This window comes from Neomonachus schauinslandi, chromosome 3 (genome assembly GCF_002201575.2).
Source record: "Neomonachus schauinslandi chromosome 3, ASM220157v2, whole genome shotgun sequence".
In the NCBI taxonomy this organism is placed as follows: Eukaryota; Metazoa; Chordata; class Mammalia; order Carnivora; family Phocidae; genus Neomonachus; species Neomonachus schauinslandi.
Window position 1 is genome coordinate 173,886,332 of NC_058405.1, and position 22,095 is coordinate 173,908,426.

Sequence of the window (22,095 nt, forward strand, 5' to 3'; positions counted from 1 at the left end):
AACTTCCCAGCCCCCAGACAGGGCGCAGGTTGGGATAAAGCAGGTAGCCTAGAGCAAGGTTATCTAGTCCTACCTAGTGACCCCAAATGTCTCCCTGTCCTCCACTTCCTCCTTGGAGAAATCTAGTGCCCACACCTAGTGATGCCCCGACAGACGCCTCATGCTGAACAAACACCTGCCTCCCGGCACAGGCCTATCCCCAACCCTCTGGGTCAGCTGCGCACTTGCAAGGTGCCAAGACTTACTGGAAACGGAGAATGCAGGGGCGAGGGTCCAGCTGCCCAGATCATCTTCAGGTCAGCGCTTGCTCTGCTAGGGCCTTCCCGGTTCAGACGGCGCCCTCCCTCCTGCCTACAGAGGTGGGCGACCACCGCCACAGCTACCCTGGGACACACAGTCAACTCTGGACCAGCTCAGGGGATATAAATTCTTTCAGTGCCTTTCCCAGCGCTCCCAGCCCTGCCCAACTTGGGTGGCTCCTACACCTCACCTGAACCATTTGCCTTTTTAACCGTCAGGTCCTACATCCGCCTCCTCCCAAGGACACAAGAGACCCAGGAGAGACCTCGGCCCAGCTCGCGGCCCCTTCACCCGGGGCCGGCCCCACCCGCGCCCCCCGCCCCCAACCGGGGCCTCCGACCCCGACTGCGGGCTGACAGGCACTGCCCCGGCCTGGCTCCCAGGTGAGCCGGGCTCGGCCCGCCACCGCCACCCGCTCCTCCCCCCCGCCCCCGGCCGCCCCGCGGCGCCCTACCTGAAGCCGCAGCCTCCCACTCTCGGCGCGGGCGGAGGCCCCGGGCTCCCAGCGCTCGGCCCGCGCCGGGGCCGGGGGGCTCCCCGGGGGCTGGGGGCCGCAGGGGGGCCCGGGCTCCAGCGCCTCGCAGCACACCAGGCTCACGGTGCAGCCCATCCGGCCGGGCGCCCGGAGGGCCGGGGCCGGGGGCGGGGACGCGGGCGCGGGCGCGGGGCGGGTAGCGGGAGCAGGGGGGGAGTCGGCCCGCCCTGGCCAGCGCGCGGCCCGGGGGCGCCTCGCACGTCGGGGGGAGGGGGCGGTGACGCCCCCGGCACGCCCCCGCCCGGAGCGTCCTGGCCCCGCGCCGCCAGCCAGCCGGGGAGTGCGGGCCGGGCGAGGGGCGGCGACGCGGGCGCCCGAGCGCAGCCGGGGGCGGAGAGAGTCCCGGGGGCGCGGGGAGGGGCGGCGGCGAGGGTGTGGGGCCCGGGCGGCGACCGGCCGAGTCTGGGAGGGCGAGAAAAAGCCCGACGGCTGGGCAGATAGGAGAGAGAGAGCGAGGGAGAGACCGCGGACGCGAGAACGCGAGAACGCGGGGACCCGGGGGACCGAGAGGGGGACGGAGCCTCTGCGCGGGGAGACCAAGTCCCAGAGAGGGAGAGACGGGCAGGAAGTGGCGGCGGGAGGGCAGAGCAGGGCTCGGCCACCGCGTGTGCCACTGTTTACAGGCAGATGCTGAGGTCTGGGGAACCGTCGTCTGCGCGGGTGCCTGCTCCTCTGTTCTCTGCCCCCAGTACCCGCCGTCGGGCACCCCAGCCTAGAAAAACGAGGACCGGGAGGTGGAAAGACCAGGCGGAGCACAGGCAGAGTGGGAGGGCCGCGGCCTCGCGGGGCCACCCAGCCGGCCCGGTCCTGGATCCAAGCGTTCACGGTGGTTTCACTTCCATTCTTTTAGCGGGGGGTGCCGGGTTGGGCAGGATGACAGTGGGGACCAGGAGGAGGAGGGAGATACAGGGGGAGGGGGGCTGTGCTCCCTCTCCCCACGTGGACCAGGCTTCCACCGAGAGACAGAAGCCAGGCAGTCTGGAGAAGCAGCAGTCACAGCCTCTCTGTGCCACCTGGTGGGGACGAGGGAGAAAGACAAGAGCTAGTGACCCCGCTGAGAAAGGGAAGGAAACTTGGAGAGGGGCAATTGCTGCCATCACTGGGGTGAGTTGGTGTTTGGCCAACAAGTGGCTCTACCCCCGGTTCTGCCCGAAGGGTACCATCCCCCAGCTCGCCCATTCTGTCCTGGCACCCTGGACCCTGCCTCTCCCACTTCTCCCCCACCCACCCAGTTCTGTGCTCCTCCTGCTCTGAGCAGGGTTTCCCCCTCCAGGGTGCTGGGCTGGGCCTGAGTCACTTCCCAGGCAGCACCCTGGGGAAGGCTGTGCAGGACCCACAGTGACAAGTGACAGGCTCAGGCTGCAGTGCCCGGCTCTCCAGGCCTTCCCAGGTGAGTAGCAGGGAGGGGGTCTGGGGGAGGCTGGAGAAAGGGGGCAATGCCAGGAGCGGGGGGCAGAGGCTCCTGGACAGAAAAGAGGGAGCTCGGGAGGTACATCTAGGTATTCATGGATTTTATAGAGCATCTGGACCGGAAGGGGATACAGAGAACTTCAGTCCGCCCCTTGGTCTACAGATGGGGAAACTGAGGCCCAGAAAAAGCAAAAGGTCACACAATGACTTAGTAGCAGGGCCAGGATGGAGACCCAGGTCTCTTAAGTCCCAGCTCAGTGTCTCCTGAACACCATCCCCACACACCCTCCCTCATTTACCTTCTTTTCTCTCTCCCTCCCCCTCCACGGTGTCCCCTGCTGCTTCACTCCCACCCACCCCAGAAATTCCAGCAACTCCGCCCTGGGAGGCAGGGCATGTGGGTTTCCCATGCCTGGTCTTTACTCCAGGTTACATCAGGATAAGCCACCGGCCCCCAGCAGCCACAGTATTCCTCTCTGCAGGCTGCAGTTCCCCGAGAGAGAACCACAGGATTAAAACCAGGTGCCCTGCTCCCCATACACACCCAGCGCTCTGGCCTGGTCCCAGCTCTAGGGCCTCATTTTACTTCTGCCTCCCTTTCCTCAAAGAACACACATTTTCCACTCAGCTGGGGGCCAGGAAAGGATGAATGTGTGCCTCAAGGATGATGACTGCTCTGGCAAGGCTCCCTGTGGGGGAGAGGGGTGACTTTCCCTCAGCCCAGCGTTCTAATGGCGGGAGCATTAACATGGCGGCTCATGTCAGGTTGCCCTGTGTGAGGGCACACAGACCTGAGTTCGAACTCTAGCTTCTCCACTTAGAGCTTTGTGGCATTAGATAAAAGACTTATCTGTCTGTCTGAGCCCCCCTTTCGCCTTGTATCAAATGGAGTTAATGACCTCCTAGATTATTATGGGGACTGAATAAGACAAGGATGTCAGGCACGGAGCATAGCGCCTAGCACCAAGGAACCACTCTGTTAGTGGGGGCCACACTCTCACCTTCCCACGCTGGCCTACGAGGAAGAGCTGGGGTGTTTATCCTACCTGTGAACTCACTGTGTGACTCCAAATAGATCACATTCCTGCCCTGGGCTCTGATTCTTCCTTCGGATAAGGAGCCATCCAGGAAGGGGCTCCTTCCTGGGTTGACCTTCCAGAGCCACGAGGAATCACATCATTTTGAAATACTCATGGCAGAGGAGGGGGTCATCCTCACCAGGAACTTGAAAGGTGAGTGAGTCCCAAGGGGTTTTCTGGGATCGAGTTGGGGGAGAAGTGAGAGGCCTTGGGAGCCCCTCCGTCAGAGCCCTCACGACCTGATGCCTGATGTCCACCATCCTCCCCCCACCCAGCTGCTGTCTCAGCCATCCTCCACGGCTATGGGGGCCGGCAGCAGCCGGTGACAGATGCCAGTGCTGAGCTACACAGACTCTGTGGCTGCCTGGAGCTGCTCCTGCAGGTGACCCCCTCCCTGCCCTCCTCCCACCCACCCCCCACCCCACGCCCAGAGAGCCAGAAGGGTTTTCCCAGATACTGAGGAAGAGCGACCGCCTCAGCCCCCTCAGGGTCAGCAAGCCCTTCCTGACATCCGACCTCACTCTAGGGGATTGACACCACAGCCTAGGAAGTGAGGTGGGGCCCGGTGGGGCGGGGTGGGGTGGGGCGGCCACCCTGCTCTGAGGACTGAAGTTTCAGAGGCAAGATGTCCCAGGGCTGAGCCTTCCTGCTGCTGGCCCTTTTGTTGAGCACTTACCATGGGCCAGGCTAAGCCCTTCTTATGCCCCACCTCATTAAATTCTCATTCTAACCCCCCTGAGGTGCTTGATGACCCTACCACCCCCACATACACACACAGAGCCTTCCTAGGTCTCTGTGTGTGATGCACATGTGTGGTGGGAGTGTACGTGTGTGCATGTGTGAGGTTTGTTGGGTGCACATGTGAATCTCCTGCCGGTCTAGCCTTCATCTGCTGCACTCCAGTCACACTGGCCTCCTTGAGCTTCCTAAAGCACACCAGGAATGCACCTACCTCAGGGCCTTTGCACTTGCTATTCCCTCTGCCTGGACTGCTCTTCCCTCAGAAATTTGGATGGCACAATTTCTCATTTCCTTCAGATCTGGACTTGAGTAGTGAGGCTCTCTCTAGCCACTTTAATCCAAATTTTTTGAAGATTACTTATTTATTTATTTGAGAGAGAAGAGCACAAGCGGGGGAGCACAAGCAGGGGAGTAGTGGCAGAGGGAGAGGGGACAGCTGAGCAGGGAGCCCACCTTGGGGCTCAATCCCCAGACCCCGGGATCATGACCTGAGTGGAAGACAGATGCTTAACTGACTGAGCCACCCAGGCGCCCCTCAAATCCAAATTTTTAACACACACCCACACACCCTAAATCACACACACGCAGGCATACACACCTCACACTGACACACATCACATACATACATGTGTGCACTCACCACGTACTTACCGTTCTCTTTCCCTGCTTTATTTTTCTCCTTAGCAGTCAGCACTAACATAATATATGTTTTACTTACTCAGTTTGTTCATTGTCTGTCTTCACTACCAAGTGTAAGCCCATGCGGTCAGTTTGTTCATTGCTGAATTCCCAGGGCGCAGAACAAAGCCTGGAGGAAGTAAGTGTTCAACAGGTGTTACTGGAATGCATGACTAGAATACCAAAGGCTCAGAGAGGTCCGGCACCTTGCTCATGGTCACACAGCCAGTAAGGGCAGAGCCAGGTCTGTCTACAGTAGCCCTTTCCTCTCTCAGCGTGCTGGAATGCAAGGTGGCTGCTGGGGGGAAACATTTCTATGCTTTCCTGTCCCTCATCCCGCTCCCAGTTTGACCAGAAAGAGCAGAAGAGCTTCCTGAGGCCTCGGAAGGATTACTGGGACTTCCTTGGCGCCACCCTGTGGCGGCAGCGGGCTAGCACGGAGCTGGCCCGCTTCGTCCACGCACAGGACAAGGTATCCAGGGCCAGGGGGCAGGGTGGCTGGTCTCAGCACGAGGGGGCCCTGCCACCAGGCCCTTGACGGCAGAGGTCTCCAGGGGCCCCTTTCCCACCCATCCTGCTCCGCTGACCACAGACTGCCCTGGTCCTCCTGTCTCGTTAGCCCTGCCCTCAGCATCCCTCCGGCCACCGCTTTGCTCCCATGACAATACAAGTTCCCATCTTGTCTCCCTGTGCTGGCTGAGTTCCCTCCGATAGCACCCGCCCGCCCCCGCCCGCCCCCCCACCACCGTTCTCCCACTGTGCACTCTGCAGTTGAGGACTCCTCTGGCAAAAGGCCGCGCCTTCATCCGCTTCTGCCTAGCCCACGGACAGCTGGCCGAGTCCCTGCAGCTCTGCCTCCTGAACCCAGAGCTCACCAGGTGGGGCTGTCGGAACATGCTCCTTCTGACTCCCCCTGAGCCCACTGTCCCTCCCTTGTGAAACATGCCTCTTCCCCCCACCCCAGGGATGGGTTAACATCAAGAACAACTAAAATGACAACCATGAAAGAAAAGTCAAGGGAGAAAGGGCAAAGGGGGTGGTCAGAACACAGGAGTCCCAGTAGCACCACGATGCTTAAGCCTCCTGCCCCCCAGGGGCCACAACCCTGCCGTGGGAACCATGCCATGTGGTGTACAGCAGAGGCAGATTCTCGGGGTGGGGGCGGGCAGCAATAACACCAAGGTCAGAGGCCAAGGCTGCTGATCACCGTTACCACAGGAAATGGTATGGCCCCCGGAGCCCTCTGGTGTGCCCCGAACTCCAGGAAGACCTCCTGGACTCTCTCTACACTCTCAATGGGGTGGCCTTCGACCTGGACCTGCAGTGGCCAAACCTAGATGAAGCCTGGCCCATGTTCTCAGAGTGAGTGGGTCCCACGTGGAGGGAAGCCCTCTTTCCAGTGCCTTAACTCCACCACCCCCTGCAAGCTCCAAACTCAGCCTGCGCCCCATCGATTCACCTCCCCTTCTTGCTGTCTGAGCCCCTGATCCCCCACCCCCCTCAGCCTTCTGTTTTCCCAGTGTAATCCCATCATGTTGCATGAGGCTGCATACAGTACTCACTCATAAGGAGTTGCTGGATGCTTGGGCTGGAGGGTCAGAAGGACGAACCCCATGGTGGATGTCGGGATGAGTGGTGGGCAGGGTGTGTGCATGGATGGGGGGGGGTGCATCTGTGAGGATGGGAAGGTGGGAGGGATAGTGCAGTCAATGGGTGGTTGGACCCCTGCCGGAGAGAGGCCCCCGGCCCCCCTTGCCCTTTCACTGCAGGTCCCATTACTCCAGTGCCAGTCGGACCCAGGGAAGAAGACCCAGAAAGACCAAAGATGCCCCAAAGCAGGTGCCGTTGCCCAACTTCACTCCAAGTTGCCTCCTCTCCATCTCTCTTGGGCCCCCCAGGATGAGCAGTAACCAAGCAGACAGACAGACAGCTATCAGGGAGAGAAGGGGACCGTTGGCACCATCCACGGGAGCCAGGGCCCAGGGGGTCGGGGAGGCGGTGGGGTGGGTACCCAGAAGCACGTAGGATGCACACCAGGGAAACAGCCTCCGTTGGACAATGTGCAAATGTCTCAGTGCAGTTCAGGGAGCAACTGAAGAGCCAGGTCTCTGGGTTCAAATCCCAGCTCTGCCCCTAATCACCAAGGTCCTTGGCAAGGTACTTGTGTTGCCTCGAAGGCGATTGTGAGGATGCGTTGAGACAGACCGCGTGTAGAACAGAGCAAGGCCCCCAGCCACGTGCTCAGGAAGGGGCAGCTTGTGACTATTGCTGTTCCCCAGTCTTGCTTTGCACCCCCTCAGCTTCCGGGCACCAGGTCCAGATACCATGAGGATTCAGCCTCTGACCAGAAGGGGGAACCCATCGCAATACAACCTGTTAAGTGCAGTGATGCAGACATGCACAGAACATGGGAGCACAGAGAAGGCTGCTTGAGAGAGGTGACTCTTCGCTGCTGGGGGTCTGTTTAAGCTTTCACCACAACCCTACGAGGCAGGCGTTATTATTCCCAATTCACAGACCAGAAAACTGAAACACAGAGAAGTTTGGGGGCAGGATAGAGGAGAGGAGAGAGTGGGAAGAACTTAGCGGAAGCCAGATGGAAGGTGCAGGTGAAGGAGGGAGGGAGGAGAGGAAAGAACACTGAGAGGCACCTCAGCTCCCTGACCAGACCAAAGCTTGGGCCCCGGATCCACCTAGGGTGATGGTAGGATTCCGGTTCCTGGGTCCTGTCCCGGATCTCCTGAATCAACATGCCCTTAGAGTTAGCCAGTTCCTTGGTTTAGGTCTGTGGCCTCTCCTACACACCCGGTCGGTGAATTGGTGCTGAGAGCGGCTTCGGGGGCTTCTCTGCAGATCTCAGCCCCACATGGAGACCCCTCAGAATTCCAGCCAGAGGAACCGCACACTAGCCAAGCCGGCTATCTGCAAGATGCGCCCAGGGAAGACGGGTTAGCTGGACTCCCCAGGTCCCAGCAACACAGGCATCCTCGTCCCTTTGTGGAAAAGAAGAGAGAAGATCCCAGGAGGCTCAGGCCCCCCCAGAGCATGTGGGAACCAGAGGGGGAGGAGGTTCAGCAAGCCCAGGAGAAGGGAGCCCCAAGAACTGGGATCTGCCTGGAGAACTCAACACCCAGCATCCGGAGACAGGGGGAGTGGGCCGACGGAGCTCCAAAGGAGGTGATAGGGACAGAGGCTGAGGGCAGAGGGGTTCTGCCGGGTGCAGAGGAGACTCACAAAGGGGGAGCAGAGTGGGGTCATGTCCACAGGCTGCCGGCCTCCAGCCCCACAGGGACAATAGAGGACACGATGTCAGGAAGCCCGCAGGAGTGGGAGGTGCCTAGCATTCGGGGAGAGCCCCGCGTCCTACGGGACCTGGGAACAAAGGAAGACTCCACCTCAGAGAGACCACAAGAGGAAAGAGGAGTGACCAGGGTGACCAGGAGGAAGGAGCCGGCAGAGGTGGCCTTGCAGGATGTGGTCAAGGTGAGAGCAGCTGAGCACTGTACCTGCCTCTTCTCCCCTCTCTAACCTGGCCCACAGGTGAGAGTCTTCGGTGGTGATGTGGGGGAGGGACATTGCAGCCCACAGATCAAGTCTTTTTTTTTTTTAATTTTCTTTTTAGATTTTATTTATTTATTTCAGAGAGAGAGACAGAGATAGTGAGAGAGAGCACAAGTGGGGAGGAGAGGGAGAAGCAGGCTCCCCGCAGAGCAAGGAACCCAATGCAGGACTCGATCCCAGGACTCTGGGCTCATGACCTGAGCTGAAGGCAGACGCTTAACCGACTGAGCCACCCAGGTGCCCCCCAGGCGCCCCCCACAGATCAATTCTGATTGGTCTGCAAAGGATGATTATTCTTAGAGGGGGTCTTCTCACCGTAGCCTCACGCCAGGCCCACTTCATTCATCAGTCCTACCTGCCTGGCCCCTGAGGGCACTTGAGTCTGAGACCCCTCCCCAACAGCTCTTCGGGGCAGCCACGTAGCTGCCCTTGTTGTAGATGCTTCTCCTGGAGATCACAAGATTGATTTCAAGCTTTCCTTCAGCCTCCTCTCTAGCCGCAGTCTTCATGCCCCTTGAGCTCTGTAACTTTCATCCTTCAGCAAAGGAAGAAATGGTGGCCCCAGGCTCACCCAGGGGCAGAGTCTGGCCTCTCAGCTCCCAATGCTGTCCCCAGTCCTGCCCTCCACCCAAGGGCTGTCTCACCTGGCCTGGGGTCTCATGGGGATGTTTGTCAGGTCAGACCTGGAGCTGGGATCTCTGCCCTCCTCCCTCAGCTTCCCTTTCCCTTCCTTTACCTCCCACCCCCAAGAGCCTGAGACATGAGCTCCAGAAGACCAAGGAGCAGGCCCAGTACCAGGAGCAGCTGCTGAAGGAGCAGGAAGGGGAGCTGAAGACACTGCAGGAGCAGCTCAGCAGGTAACCTTGGCAACCCCCCCGGCACAAACAGGCCTGGCAGGGAGGCCCGCAGGACCGGAGGCTCCTGGCTCGCCCCTTGGTGGTCACGCCAGTAAGCGTCTTCTGAGTGCCTCCCATGCTGGACACAACTTGGGGATGCTGCGGCATGCAGGGCATTACTCCTGGGGCTCCTCAAGCAGCTCCCACTGATCCCCACCCCTGCCAGCCCCCCCCCCAGGCCTCCCTGAGAGCCTCCAGGAGAGGTGGATGCCTCCTGACCCTCCCTCCCCTCCCACACTCACCTCTGCCCCTCTGCAGCTGCTCCCCTCTCTTTTCAAGCCAGTCTCCCTCCCTGCCCCTCCACACTCCTGCCCTTCGCTCTCCATCTTTCCCCCGTTCATTTGTCTCTCATTTTCCTGCTCCCTGTTACAGCTGCTCGTTCACCCTCTCAAATCACAATCGTCATCATAACCATCACCTACGGAGCATTTACTGTTCTAGGCGTTTCCTCCTAACCAAACTATGAGGTAGGTTCTCTAAGAATCCCATTTTATAGATAGTGAAACTGAGTCTCCAAGGTGCCACACAACTCACCCAATATCACTAGTTAGCAGAGAGCTGAGGTCTGCACTGCAGCGGCTGACTCCAGAACCGGTGGGCTTCCACAAGGGCCCCCAGGCAAGATTTTGAGGGCCTATATTATTTCAGTCCCCCCGTATCTCCCACTCAGCCCCCCTCACCACCCAGCTTCTTCGACTTCCCGGCATCACACTAACCTCAAGAGCCCGGAGCACGCTCTCTCAGGGTCTGAGTTTCTCTTTCAGAATTTTTAATTTCTTTTTTTTTTTTTTTTTTTTTAAAGATTTTATTTATTTATTTGAGAGAGAGAGAATGAGAGACAGAGAGCATGAGAGGGAGGAGGGTCAGAGGGAGAAGCAGACCCCCTGCTGAGCAGGGAGCCCGATGCGGGACTCGATCCCGGGACTCCAGGATCACGACCTGAGCCGAAGGCAGTCGCTTAACCAACTGAGCCACCCAGGCGCCCTCTCTTTCAGAATTTTTAAAATATCTCTGCCATGCAAAGGTCTTGCTTTGTCTGACTCGGTCCCTCCGGGTCTGTCTCCCGGCTCTGTCCCTCGCACGTGGCTGACGCCCGCCCCGGGACACCCCCACCCGACCGCATCGGAGCCTGTGGAGCTGTGCATCAGACTGAATCACTGGGCAGTTGACAGACTCTCTGCTTAAAAGGCTGAGAGAGGCTGTGGGCCCAGAAACCAACCCAAAAAGATCCCCCCGGGCTCCTGCCACCAGACCTCAGGAAAAATCCCCAGGCAGTTTGGTCAGGAAAGATTCCCGTGATCCCGGCCCTAGGTGAACGCAGGGGCCCTGCCCACCCAGGGGCCTTCTCTGGGAATCAAGATGGCCTGGAGGGAGCAGCTGGGAGGCTTCAAGGAGACCACCAGGTCTGGGGGAGCTCCCTCGGCTGGGGGAGCCCCTGAGTCACAGACCACCACCCTGCGGCCTGTCATCCCATCCAGCATCCCACAGACTCTCAGCTCACCTTCTCTGTGCCGGCCCTGTGGTGTGTGCCACAAATCCTCTTGACAACACAGACCAAACCCCTGTCCCTGTGGGGCTTCCCTTCTAGTGGGGGAGGCAATCGGTAAACACGACAAGCAAGTTAATTGCATAGTGTCAGATGTGACAAGTCCTAAGAAGAAAAAAGTTGAGCAGGGAAAGGGGATGGGGGTGTCAAGGGCTGAAGTTAAATATGGCAGCATGGCCAGGGAGGGCCTCCTTGAAAAAGTAACGCTTGAGTGAAGACCTGAAGGAAGTGAGGAGTAAGCCATTTGGGTATGTGGTCGAAGAATGATCCAGGCAGAGGAACAGCAAGGGCCAGGGCCCGGAGGTGGGAATGGGCGTGGCAGGTCCCAGGAACATCCCTGAGGCCCAGTGGAGTGAGGAGGGAGAGGAGGTAGGGGCAGGTCAGTCGGGTAGCAGGAGACCCTTGCAGGTCATCAAGAGGACCTTGGCTTTGACTCAGAGTGAGATAGGAACCACTGACAGTCCTGAGCAGAGGAGGGACAAGATGCAACTGTTTGCTTTAATGTTAATATGTTCGCTTTTTTTTTTTTTAACAATACAGTGGGGTTTTGTGTATTCATAAAATTGTGCCTCGATCAGACCTTTTCATCACCCCAAAGAGGAGACCCTGTACCATTAGCAGTCACTGCCCATTTTCTCCCAACCTCCCAGCCCTAGGCAAGCGCTCATCTGTCCCCGTAGATGTGCCTATTCCGGATTGATCTGTGCTTTCTAGGGCTCGAGGCCGCTGCTCTCTGGAGCTAGTCTGTAAGGAAGCGGGGACGCTGACGAGGAAGGGGAGCGCGGGGGGAGCCCTCAAATGCTCTCTGGCAATGGAGGTGCAAAGAAGCTGCAGGATTCTGGGTCCACTGTGAGGCCGGGCTTCCTGGTGCGAGAGAGAAACAGATGTCAAGAATGACTCGTTTTTCCGCCTGACCCGCTGGAAGGCTGGAGTCCCAGCTGACAGTCTGCCGTGGCAGGGCAGGCTTGTGGGGAAATTTCAGGAGTTGGGGTGAGAGCATGTTAAGTTTGAGACCCCCATTGGACGGGCAAGTGGAGCCGCTGGGCAGACAGGAGGGTGTGGAGCTCAGAGGAGAGGCACAGGCTGATCTGCCGGAGAGCCGTCAGAACGCGGGTAGTGGGAACAGAAGCTTCTGCGGCTGGGAGGACGATGCGCTCCCCTGCCTCCTGGGATCCAGGGAACTCAGGAGGAACATCTCACTCCAGGGGCCAATCCCATCAAGCTGGGATTGGCTGTCTCACCACCGCCAGAGAGAAGTGCCATGGGGCCCACTGAGTCAGCCAACAATAGTATGGTGCCTCTACTGTGGCCGTGAGCAGGGTGACAGCCATGAACAGAACAGGCAGTGTCTGCTCTCCGGGACCTGCGGAGACAGACGACAGATCAACAAATAGAAGTGGAACGTCAGCTAGTCATGGGTGCTGTGGGAAAACATCAGTCCAGGAAAGGGGATAGAGACAAGAGAGTCACCTAGACTTAGAGTCACGGGCTTCCTCGCTGAGGAGGTGACAGTTGAGCAGAAGGCCCGATCACTGGAACAACTGGACCATGCAGATATGGTGGGAGGAGTGCTCCAGGCAGGGGGACCTGCAAATGCAAAATCCCTGTGGGGCTGGAGCAGAGTCTTGAGCAGGAAGTGGGGGGTCCCAAGGGCTTCAGGATTGCTCTGTCGGTGGTGTGGAGAATAGAGTGAAGATGGACAGGGGTGCAGCCCTTGGGTGCAGAGCCCCAGACTGGACACACAGGGGAGACACCAGACCAGCCAAGCATCAGACCCCAGCAGACCAACCAGGGGCTAAGAAAATACACTTGGAACTGAGCTGTGGGGCATCTGACACCCACTTCCCAGCTCTCTGGCCATGGCACCTTGAGAAACTGACCTTCCCTCTCTGGCCTCTGGTGTCTGATTTGCAAAAGGAGATGGTTGGATCTCTAAAGTTCCTCCTTCCAGCTCCAATGCTCTGTGAGACCATCCTCCCAAGCAGGTGGGTTTCCTCTGCCCTGGGTAAGACCTCAAAGCAAAGGTGATTAGGTCAGGTATGAGTGGAAGAGGTCCTCAGATGGGGAATTAGGCAAACAACACACATCCCCCCCCCCCAGCTCCCCCCTGAGCTCCTTTGAGGCACACCAGGGGCTCATAAGGATCTATCCCTTTCTCCCACCGGTTGCCCACTCAGCACTGGTGCCATAAACCACCGAAGTTTGGGGAGACAGCAAGAGTTGATGGCCTGAGAGGCCTGCATCCTGATTTCTGCTCCCTTCACTTATCAAGCTGTGTGACCCTCGGCAAGTGTGATTTCCTCTCTGAAGCTCTAGTTTCTTTCCTGTAAAATGACGATCATATTATCTATCCATATATTTCTGAAAATTAAAACGGAGCCAGGCTATAAAGCCCTGAGCTCAGGGTCTGGCATGTAGTAGGTGTTCAATAGACTTGAATTCCTTCCAGGTCCCCTCCTGCACCAGAGGTGTCTGTCAGCCCCTGCTTGAAATACTTAGGTGTCTTTCCATTGCACTGAGATTAAAGTCCACCCTTCCCGGGGCCAGCGAGGCCAAGATCAGGCCCCGCTCCTTCCCACCTCCTCTCTTGCCCACCCCCACCTCCTGCCCTTCGTGATATTCCAGCTTCCCTTGCCTTCTTTCAGTTCCTCAAATAAACCAAGTTCTTGCCAACTTGCAGACCTTCGCATGTGCCTTTCCGTGGCTCTCCATGGCCAACTTCTCATCTCTTAGATCTGCCTAAAGGTCACCTCATCTCAGGAGCACCCTCTCAAGTCCGTCCCTGCCTCTTCTTCATCCCAGTCATACACTTGGCTTCACCGTGTTATTGGCCCATCACTTGTTTTGAACACTGCCCCAGACACACTCTAAGCTCCACCAGGAGGCATAGGCACTGCTGTATTCCTGCCCCCTCCAACAGCCCCTGGCACACAGTAGGTACTTAAGAAATGTTCCCTCCCCACCTCAAAGACACACTGTAACCATGGTGCTCACATCCGGACGAGCACCAGCCGCACCAAAGGCCCTGGGATCAGTGCGCAAGTAAACTAACTCGGGAAAATGAAACAGCAATACTAAGAAGGAAGGATACTGGAGACCGGAATGTTCATTAAAAGTCAGAACATGGCCCTGAGCACAAGAACACCCTTCCTTAGGGTTGCAGGGACTGACTGATCTTTCGGAATTTCCATGGGTATCTGTTGTCGGTTTGATTTTACAGCCCACCCAGCTTTCTTCTCGGAGGCCTGCTATGCGGCGGCGTTGTAAAAATTCACAATTCAGTTCCAAGTGAAGCCTCTCACAAGCCTCAAACACACTGAAGCCTAGGGGTGTGGCCACACACACACACACACACACATCTGAGGTCACAGGATGCACCCGCCTTTGCACCACCCTCCCATCTGAGCGATGGAGGGAGGGGCTGGGACCCTCTTATTTCCAGTCCAGCAGATTTCTTGGAACCTGCTGGGATGCCACCAAAGACAAAAAGAAGAGGCCAGAACAGAGCTGAGGCAATGCCAAGCCCAAACTGAAAGAAAAATTTAAGAAAGCCGTATGTTTAATATTGCTTTTTTAATTGAAAAGACAATGTGCTGTAATTTTTCAAAATATTTCAAAACCTAAAAATCACCCCAAACCCCCCCCCCCCTCCCCCCCCCCCAAACCAGTAATTGTTCTCAGCTGGGCACAGCCCATCCAGCCTGGTCCCCAGACACCCCCCCTTCCCTCCAGACAGCTGCCATGATTGTGAGTATGCCTTTCAAGAAAATCACATTTTAAAATGGAAATGTTAAAAAAAGAAAAGAAAAGAAATGCAAATGGCAATGTTGGCTACACCCTGTTTTCATCCCTCTGAACGGCTGGTAAGGAGTCAGCCTCCAGATGTCACGCTGTACACGGTGCTCCGCTCGGTGTGTGTGTGGTGCGGTGTGCTGTGTGTGTGTGTGAGCGTGTGTGGCATGGGAAGGAGTTGGGGTGTGGAGAATGTGTGAAGAACGTGCGTATATGTGAGTGCGTGTGTGTATGTGTGGTGTGTATGGTGTGTGTGTGCGGCACATGGTGTGTGTGGGTTGTATTGTGAGTGTGTGGCGTGTGTGTGGGATGTGGTACATGTGTGTTGTGCAGTGAGTGTGTTGTGTGTATATATGATGTGTTGCATGTGTATGTGGTATGATATCAGTATGTAGTGGGTGGTATGTGTGCTATACAGTGTGTGTGATGTGTGTAGAGTGTGTGGTGTATTGTGACTTACGTGGTATGTATTGTGTGGCATGGTGTTTGCGTTGTGAGTGCGTGTGGTGCATGTTGTGTGTGTGTGTATGTGTGGTATGTGTGGCATGGGGGGGCCGTGAGGGGCGGCAGTATATGTGTAGTGTGTGTATATGTGTGAGCGCATGTGCGGTTGGTGTGTGTGTACGTGTGTGGTGTGTACGGTGTATGTGCGCACATCAGCTGTAGGAGGCACGGCCAGCTTCCCCCAGGAGCCCCCTGGCAGGCACGAATGCCGGCACTGAGTCCTCCTTCTGTGCCCAGGTGTCAGGAAGAGAGGGCCCGGCTGCAGACGGAGCTGGAGCAGAAGCTGCAGGAGGCTGAGAGGAGGAACACCATGTATGAGGAGGAGCTTGGAGGGCAGCGGGACCTGGTCCGGGCCATGAAGATGAGGGTGCTGGAGCTGATTCAGTAAGGGCAGCCGCGGTGGGGCAGGAGTGCGGAAGGGGGGTGGCGTGGGATGTAGAGACTGGGGAATGAAAATTCTACTCCACTAAAGACTATCAAGCAGGGTTCTGAACCTTTTATGTATGCTAACTCATCTCCTTGTGGCCACCCCTGCCGTTCTCCTCATCTTATAGATGAGGAAACTAAGGGTCAGAGAGGCTGACTTGGCCACCAAGGACACACAGCATATAAATTGCAGGGAGTCTTCTGGCTCCAAGGCACGCCACCACTCCAATGCACCCCCATACACATACACACCTACTAAGGTTAGGGGAAAGGAAAGGAACCCATGGATGGAGAAGGAATTGAGAGAAGGGGGAGGTTAACCAAGAGTTAATCATATGTCCTGTACCTGACTACCTGCTAGACTTCCACAGACCACTGGGCCTATGGGCTGCCCTGGGGCAGCTGTCCTAGGTTCCAGAGGCTAAGCTCACCAGGATCGATTCCAAACCACTAAGCCACTGAGGGATGGAGGAGCTGTGTAAAGCCTGGTTTCTGCCCTAGTGGGGAGCTAATGTTATACTTTGACCCAGTTCAGGAAGCAGGACACCACTGGACTCAGGTTCCATTAGAATTAGAAGGTCGCTGAGGGATCATCTAGGACTAAATCCTCTGGCACAAAATCCAAGTGATACTAAAGAGGAGAGAAGGCAGAAGTCAACCTGGAAAGAACAAACCAACAATTTAAGGAATGATCTCCTCCAAGGAGCTGTCAGCTGGGAGAAAAGAGGATATAAAATATTAGCTGTATATCTCACAAAAGAATTTGAGGTAGCCAACAATGAAAGACATATATACATATATATATGACTGTTATATATAATATATATATATGATTGTTAAATAAAAACAGGCAAAATGGAAGAGGAAAAATATATACTCCCAAGGTATTAGGATTAGAGTTAGGGTCGAAATTTAACTCTGAGCATCTTGGCAGCAGAATCAAAAATGGAAACACAGAAAGTTGCCTAAATGTCACTAGGCATTCCAAGGAAATACACCAGTGCATCAGGAGGGAAAAATGCTTTTCCTCATGTTAAAGAAACTCATCACAAGATCCCAAACTACATAATATAATGTTCTTTGCGGAAGCATCATGGAAAATCTGGCCCTAAGCAAAAAGGGGGGTGGGGAGCCATAGAGGCTGACTTCTGCATCAAGATGGTAGACTGGCACATCACCTGTTTTCCACCCTGAGATCTCACTAGAATGATCATAAAGAAAGAAAGAAAGAAAACTTGTAATAGAGAGAAAGGTGGAGGAGCCAACCACAGAGAAGAGATTTCAGCTACTTTCCAGTAACCGGAAAATGGATGAAAAAGTAGATACTGGATTTAGCCCAGGTTAGAACTTCAGGGCCCAGAGACACCAGGAACTCAGATGGCAGGAATGAGATGAGGGACAGATATCAGGAAAATTAACGGATAAAGTCATCAGAAAGAGCAGTGTATACCCCCTGCTTTCTGCCTGCCTCCCCGACTGCAGAATATCAATCCCAGAGATCGATCTCCCAGGCAAAGAATTAAAATGTCCTTCTCTAAAAAAAAGTTAGATGCCCCCAAATAAAAGAGCAGTGTGTTCTGACATTTGACAGTCCATGGGGCAGGTAGCTCCCTGTCCAGTCCATCCTAAAGGGAAGCCACAAGCCAACCAACCGTCCCTGTCCAGTACTTGAAACTCCAGCAGCTTAAACATGAAATAGTAACCAGAGATCTCCAGATGTTTGAGAAGAATCTAGAACATAAAAGGGAGAGACAAAGATAAGCAAACAAACAAAAAGATCCGTCTCCCATGAAACAAGATTCTGTGGTAAGGGACCATCAAAAGATGAGAAATGTTCTTGGAAATTAAAAATATCTCTCAAATTTTTTTTAAATTCATAAAGATTGGAAAAGGAAGAGGAGGCAGTTTCTCAGAACGTAGAGTAAAATGCATAAAGAGATGGAATGCATGAGAGAAACAATTGCAAACATAAAGAATCAATCCAGGAGTTTCACTATCTTCTCCAACTGACAAGAATTCCCAAGAAGGAGAGAATAAAATCAAGGAGATTATCAGATAAAAAGATGAGAGACTTTCCCAGCTCTGAGGGTCACAGGTCTTCAGATATAAAGATGTCACAGAGTAACCAGCACAACAAGCAAAAGGAAGGGAAACGCACATCGAGATACATCGTTGTGAAATCTCGGTAAAATAAAGATGAGAACAATATACTCAAGACACGTCACTTATAAAAGAAGTAGGACACAGGGGCGCCTGGGTGGCTCAGTCGTTAAGCATCTGCCTTCGGCTCAGGTCATGATCTCAGGGTCCTGGGATCGAGCCCCGCATCGGGCTTCCTGCTTGGCGGGAAGCCTGCTTCTCCCTCTCCCACTCCCCCTGCTTGTGTTCCCTCTCTCGCTGTGTCTCTCTCTGTCAAATAAATAAATATGATCTTTAGAAAAAAAAAAAGAAGAAGTAGGACACAGAAAAACATGTTAAGGATCAATGGCGCCTGGGTGGCTCAGTCAGTTAAGCATCCAACTCTTCATCTTGGCTCAGGTCTTGATCTCGGGGTCATGAGTTCAAGCCCTGCATTAGGCTTCACGCTGGGTTGTGACGTCTACTTAAAAAAAAAAAAAAAGAATAATCAATGCAGCCATACTCTCAAGTTCTGAGGAAAGATAGCTTTTGCCCTAGAATTCTAGGTCCAGCCAAACTATGAAGCAAGTAGGGAAGGTGACGCAGGAAAGACGTTTTTCAGGAAGACGGGTAATAGAAAATGCACCTCCCACAAAGCCTTTCTTGGGAAGTTAGTTAAGGATGTACTTCAGAAAAACAAGGAAGTAAGCCAAGAAAGGAGAAGATGTAGAATTCAGGAAACAGTCACAGTAGTCCAGAAGAGAAGAAAAGGGAATTCCCAAGATGACAAGAGGACAGACAGCAAGCCCAGGGAGCAGTAAGTCCAGGCTGTAGCAGAAATATAGAGGACCCAGGAGGAAAGTCTCTGGGGAGGAAGAGAATCAGTAAAATACCTATATGATGAAGGATTTGTTGGGGAGAGAGAATACTTAGGCTATGTTAAAGGCAAGTCATGCACGGAGCAAAAAAAGACAATTGGAAAGTCCTGGAAAAACAGAAAATTTCCAAGAAAGGAAATACGTAGAACACATCTTAGCTCTCCTTGAAGAAATATGTTTATATATCGTCTAATAATATAAATACTATTTATTGATTTTTTAATGTTGGAATCAACCTAAAGACCAAGCACAGAAAACAACTGCAATGATAGAACTGTCAATATTATCACCTAAACAATATTAAGTATAGAATAGAATCCAATAGAACTTTCTATGAGGAAGAAAATGTCCTCTATTTGCCCTGTCCAGTATGGTAGCTACCAGTCACATGTAGCGACTGAGTATTTCAAATGTGTCTTGTGAATGAAGAACTGAAGTTCTAATTTTAGTTCATTTTAGTCAAATTAAATATAAATTAAAGTAGCCACATGGGACTAGTGGCCACCATATTGGATGTTACAGGAAAAGGAGGTGAGCAAAGGAGGCTCTCTGAAGAGGAAGGGATGCTGCCGTCATCATATGACAGAATGGCAGTCGGGATGCTATCTGTGCTTCATAGGATGAGTGAGAAATAAATGTGTGAGTATATTCTGTAAAACTATAATAGTAATAGAGGAACCAAAAATAGGGATATTCTGGGGAGGAAGGAGGTAGAATTAGTGAGGATGGTACTAAATAAGCTAACTCCCCTGACATCAAAGTAAAGAGCTCTGTAGAAGATGTTCCCTCTTGATGTATCAAGAAGAGAGGATATGAGCATATTACTTAAGTGTGGAAGTAATATCAAGGAGAAAAAGCTCAAAGTGTAAGAAGTGGTTTGCCACTGAAATTGGAAGGAGTGGAGAGGGTGTCTATTTCCTTTTGCTATAAGTACTTCTATACTGTTGGATTTTTAAGTCGTGTGTATGTATCATTTTGATAAAAAAAAAAAAAAGTTTTTTTAAAGTGGGAGACAGAGGGGGAGGGACAGAGGGAAAGAGAGAGAATCTTAAGCAGGCTCCATACCCGGCTCAGAGATCCATGCAGGGCTCAATCTCACAAACCCTGAGATCATGACCTGAGCCGAAATCAAGAGTCAGAGCTTAACCAACTGATCCACTCAGGTGCTCCCTAAACATCCTTTAAAAAAAAAAAAAAAACAGTGAGGATAGTTTTGCAGGAGTGTAGCCTGCTTAACTAGAAGGGGATTTCTATCAAGTGCCAAATAAAAGCTAAGGGCATTATAAGAAACTGCTGGGGACGTCTACAATCAGGGAGCACTCCTTAGAGGAGGTGGGATATGAAGGTTATATTGGGCGAGGGGAACCCGGCTGTTGCCATCCATCTTCCCAAAGACTACAGACTCCCTTACCTCTTATGTGTGTTGGGGGGGGGGGGGGGGGGGGGGGGGGCGGGGGATCTCCTTCATGGTCTCTTCATTTCTGTCTTTTTCTATCACTGTGTCTCTTTCTGTCTCTCCATCTTTCTCTGTATTTGTCTCTCCCTCTCTCTGTGTCCCTTACTGTCTCTGCATCTTGTTCTCTTGGTCTCTCTCTCTACATTTATCTCCCCATCTACTTCTCTGTGTGTCTCTCTTTGTCTCCCTCTCCAACTCCCTGACTTCCTTTCTCTCTGACCGTCTCTCTCTGTCCTTCTCTGTCTCCCTCTTGTTTTCTATGTCTTGGTCTTTCTGCCTTGCTGTCTCTCTCTCTCTCTCTTTTTTTGTTTTGTTTTGTTTCTTTGTGTGTGTCTCTGGGTGACCCACACCCTCTCTCTCTCTCTTCTTGGTCTCCGTGTTTCTCTTTCTCCCCGTCTTGGTCTCTCCATCTTCCCGTCTCTGTGTGTGTCTCCGCACCCCCGGCCGCCCATCAGAGAGAAGGACGACCTGTGGCAGAAAGCCCAGCATCTGTCTTCCACGGCCCCCGGATGCTGTGTGGACTGCAGCAAGATCTTTGGCCGGCTGTCTCGGCGGTACCCGTGCAGGTAATGGGGAGGGCACAGAAGTCTTGGTCTGGGACAAGCACTGTTTCCACCAGCCCACCGCGCTCTGCCCCCGCTGGGACGGGAGGGACACAGCAACCGGGGGTTTATGAAAGCCACTTAAAGCCGGCCACTCGCTTTACACAACACTTAGCATAGACATGAACCAGAACAGTGGAAAGGGGTCAGACAAGCAACAGTGTCTGGAAGACGGGACTGTGCAATCCTTCTGAGAAGAGTCTGATGAACAGGCTTCTGGTCTGGGAGGAGCTGCTCCCCTCACCTTTCTCAGGGAATGGGGTGGCAGGACAAGCCGTGGGGGAGAGTGAAGGGGGCCAGCAGAAGAACCTGTCATTTGGACTTAAAGGACTCTGGAGGGGGTGGGGCATTGAGACACCCTTTAGGAAAGGGGAGGCCTCCTTGGACAGGCCCAGGGCCTCTCCGCTGGGAGATGAGGAACAGAAGGGACAGCACATGCTCAAGCCCCGTGTTCCCCTCCCCCATACACACCCATGAGCCCCCACTCTTCCCACCTCTGCTCCCAGGCTCTGCGGAGGCCAGGTTTGCCATGCCTGCTCTGTGGATTACAAGAAGAGAGAGGGCCACTGCCAACCCTGCTCCCAGAAGGGCGAAGCTCAATTCAACTGACAGGATCACCCGGACGGGCCACCCACCCTCCTCCCTCAATCAGCTCCCTCCCCTCGCCCTTCCCACCTCTCTGGTCTGACCAGTCCTGCCTTCTAGAAGTTGATGATCTAAGGCGGACAGCACTTGTGTGCACATCCTGCATGCAGCGTGGAGAGCGGGAGGAACCGGCTGGAGCCCTACAGCCCTCACCCATGAGCGGGGCGGCTTGAGAAAGCTCACAGCTGTCCGTCTGGGCTTCTTCTGTCCGTGAGGGTGCCAGGCACCATCCTCCCTAAAGGCCCTCCACGCTCAGCACATCCTGGGCCGAGAAGAAGACGCAGGGGCCCTGACATTTCTCCGCACCCCCACCTCACCCAGCCCACCCTTCACCACACTCAGGGAGCATCCTATCTGGAGTCGGCTGTGAAGGTCTGCTTTTGCTGTGTTTCATTTTTAACAGCTTTCTTGAGGTCTTGACATTTAACACACTTCACATAAATTGTACAACTGGATGAGTTTTGACTTTAATATACACCCATGAAACCATCACCATGTTCACAATAATGAACACATCCATCATCCCCAGAGTTTTTCTTCATGCCCTTTGTAATCTCTCCCTTGCCCTCCCCCTCCCAAGGCAACCACTTATCTGCTCTCTACCACTAGACCCGAGCTTTCCAGAATTTTATATAAACGGAATCATCTGGTATGCACTCTGTATTGTCTGCCTTCTTTCACTCAGCATACTTATTTGGGGATTCATCCATGTTGGTGCACATATCAATAGTCCCTGTTTACTGCTAAGTGGAAGAACTCTACTGCATGGAGAGACCACAATTTTGTTTACACATTCAGCTGTTGCCAGACATTTGGATTGTTTCCAATTTGAGGCTGTTACACATACGTTTCCTAGATCAGCTGTGTACAAATCTTTGTACAGACATTTGCTCTTATTTCACTTGGGGAAATACCTAGGAACGAAATG

At 54.1% G+C, this 22,095-nt stretch overlaps 1 protein-coding gene and 1 long non-coding RNA gene across 2 annotated transcripts; one reads left to right on the forward strand and one right to left on the reverse strand.

Annotated features, from left to right (window-relative positions):
• The first annotated feature begins 2,142 nt into the window (after positions 1 to 2,142).
• Positions 2,143 to 21,847, forward strand: RUFY4 (RUN and FYVE domain containing 4). The gene is made up of 12 exons (XM_044913401.1): positions 2,143 to 2,225; positions 3,321 to 3,477; positions 3,600 to 3,706; positions 5,090 to 5,215; positions 5,515 to 5,621; positions 5,962 to 6,105; positions 6,513 to 6,582; positions 7,597 to 8,226; positions 9,055 to 9,161; positions 15,280 to 15,426; positions 20,376 to 20,486; positions 21,029 to 21,847. The coding sequence occupies exons 2-12, from the start codon at positions 3,438 to 3,440 to the stop codon at positions 21,129 to 21,131; spliced, it is 1,692 nt and encodes a 563-aa protein (XP_044769336.1). The 5' UTR covers positions 2,143 to 2,225; positions 3,321 to 3,437; the 3' UTR covers positions 21,132 to 21,847.
• Positions 12,296 to 21,070, reverse strand: LOC110592153. Its single transcript, XR_002481083.1, has 3 exons — positions 21,017 to 21,070; positions 12,627 to 12,758; positions 12,296 to 12,333 (listed from the first exon to the last, which is right to left on the reverse strand). It is a non-coding gene; the product is annotated as an uncharacterized LOC110592153 (long non-coding RNA).
• Positions 21,848 to 22,095: the final 248 nt, after the last annotated feature.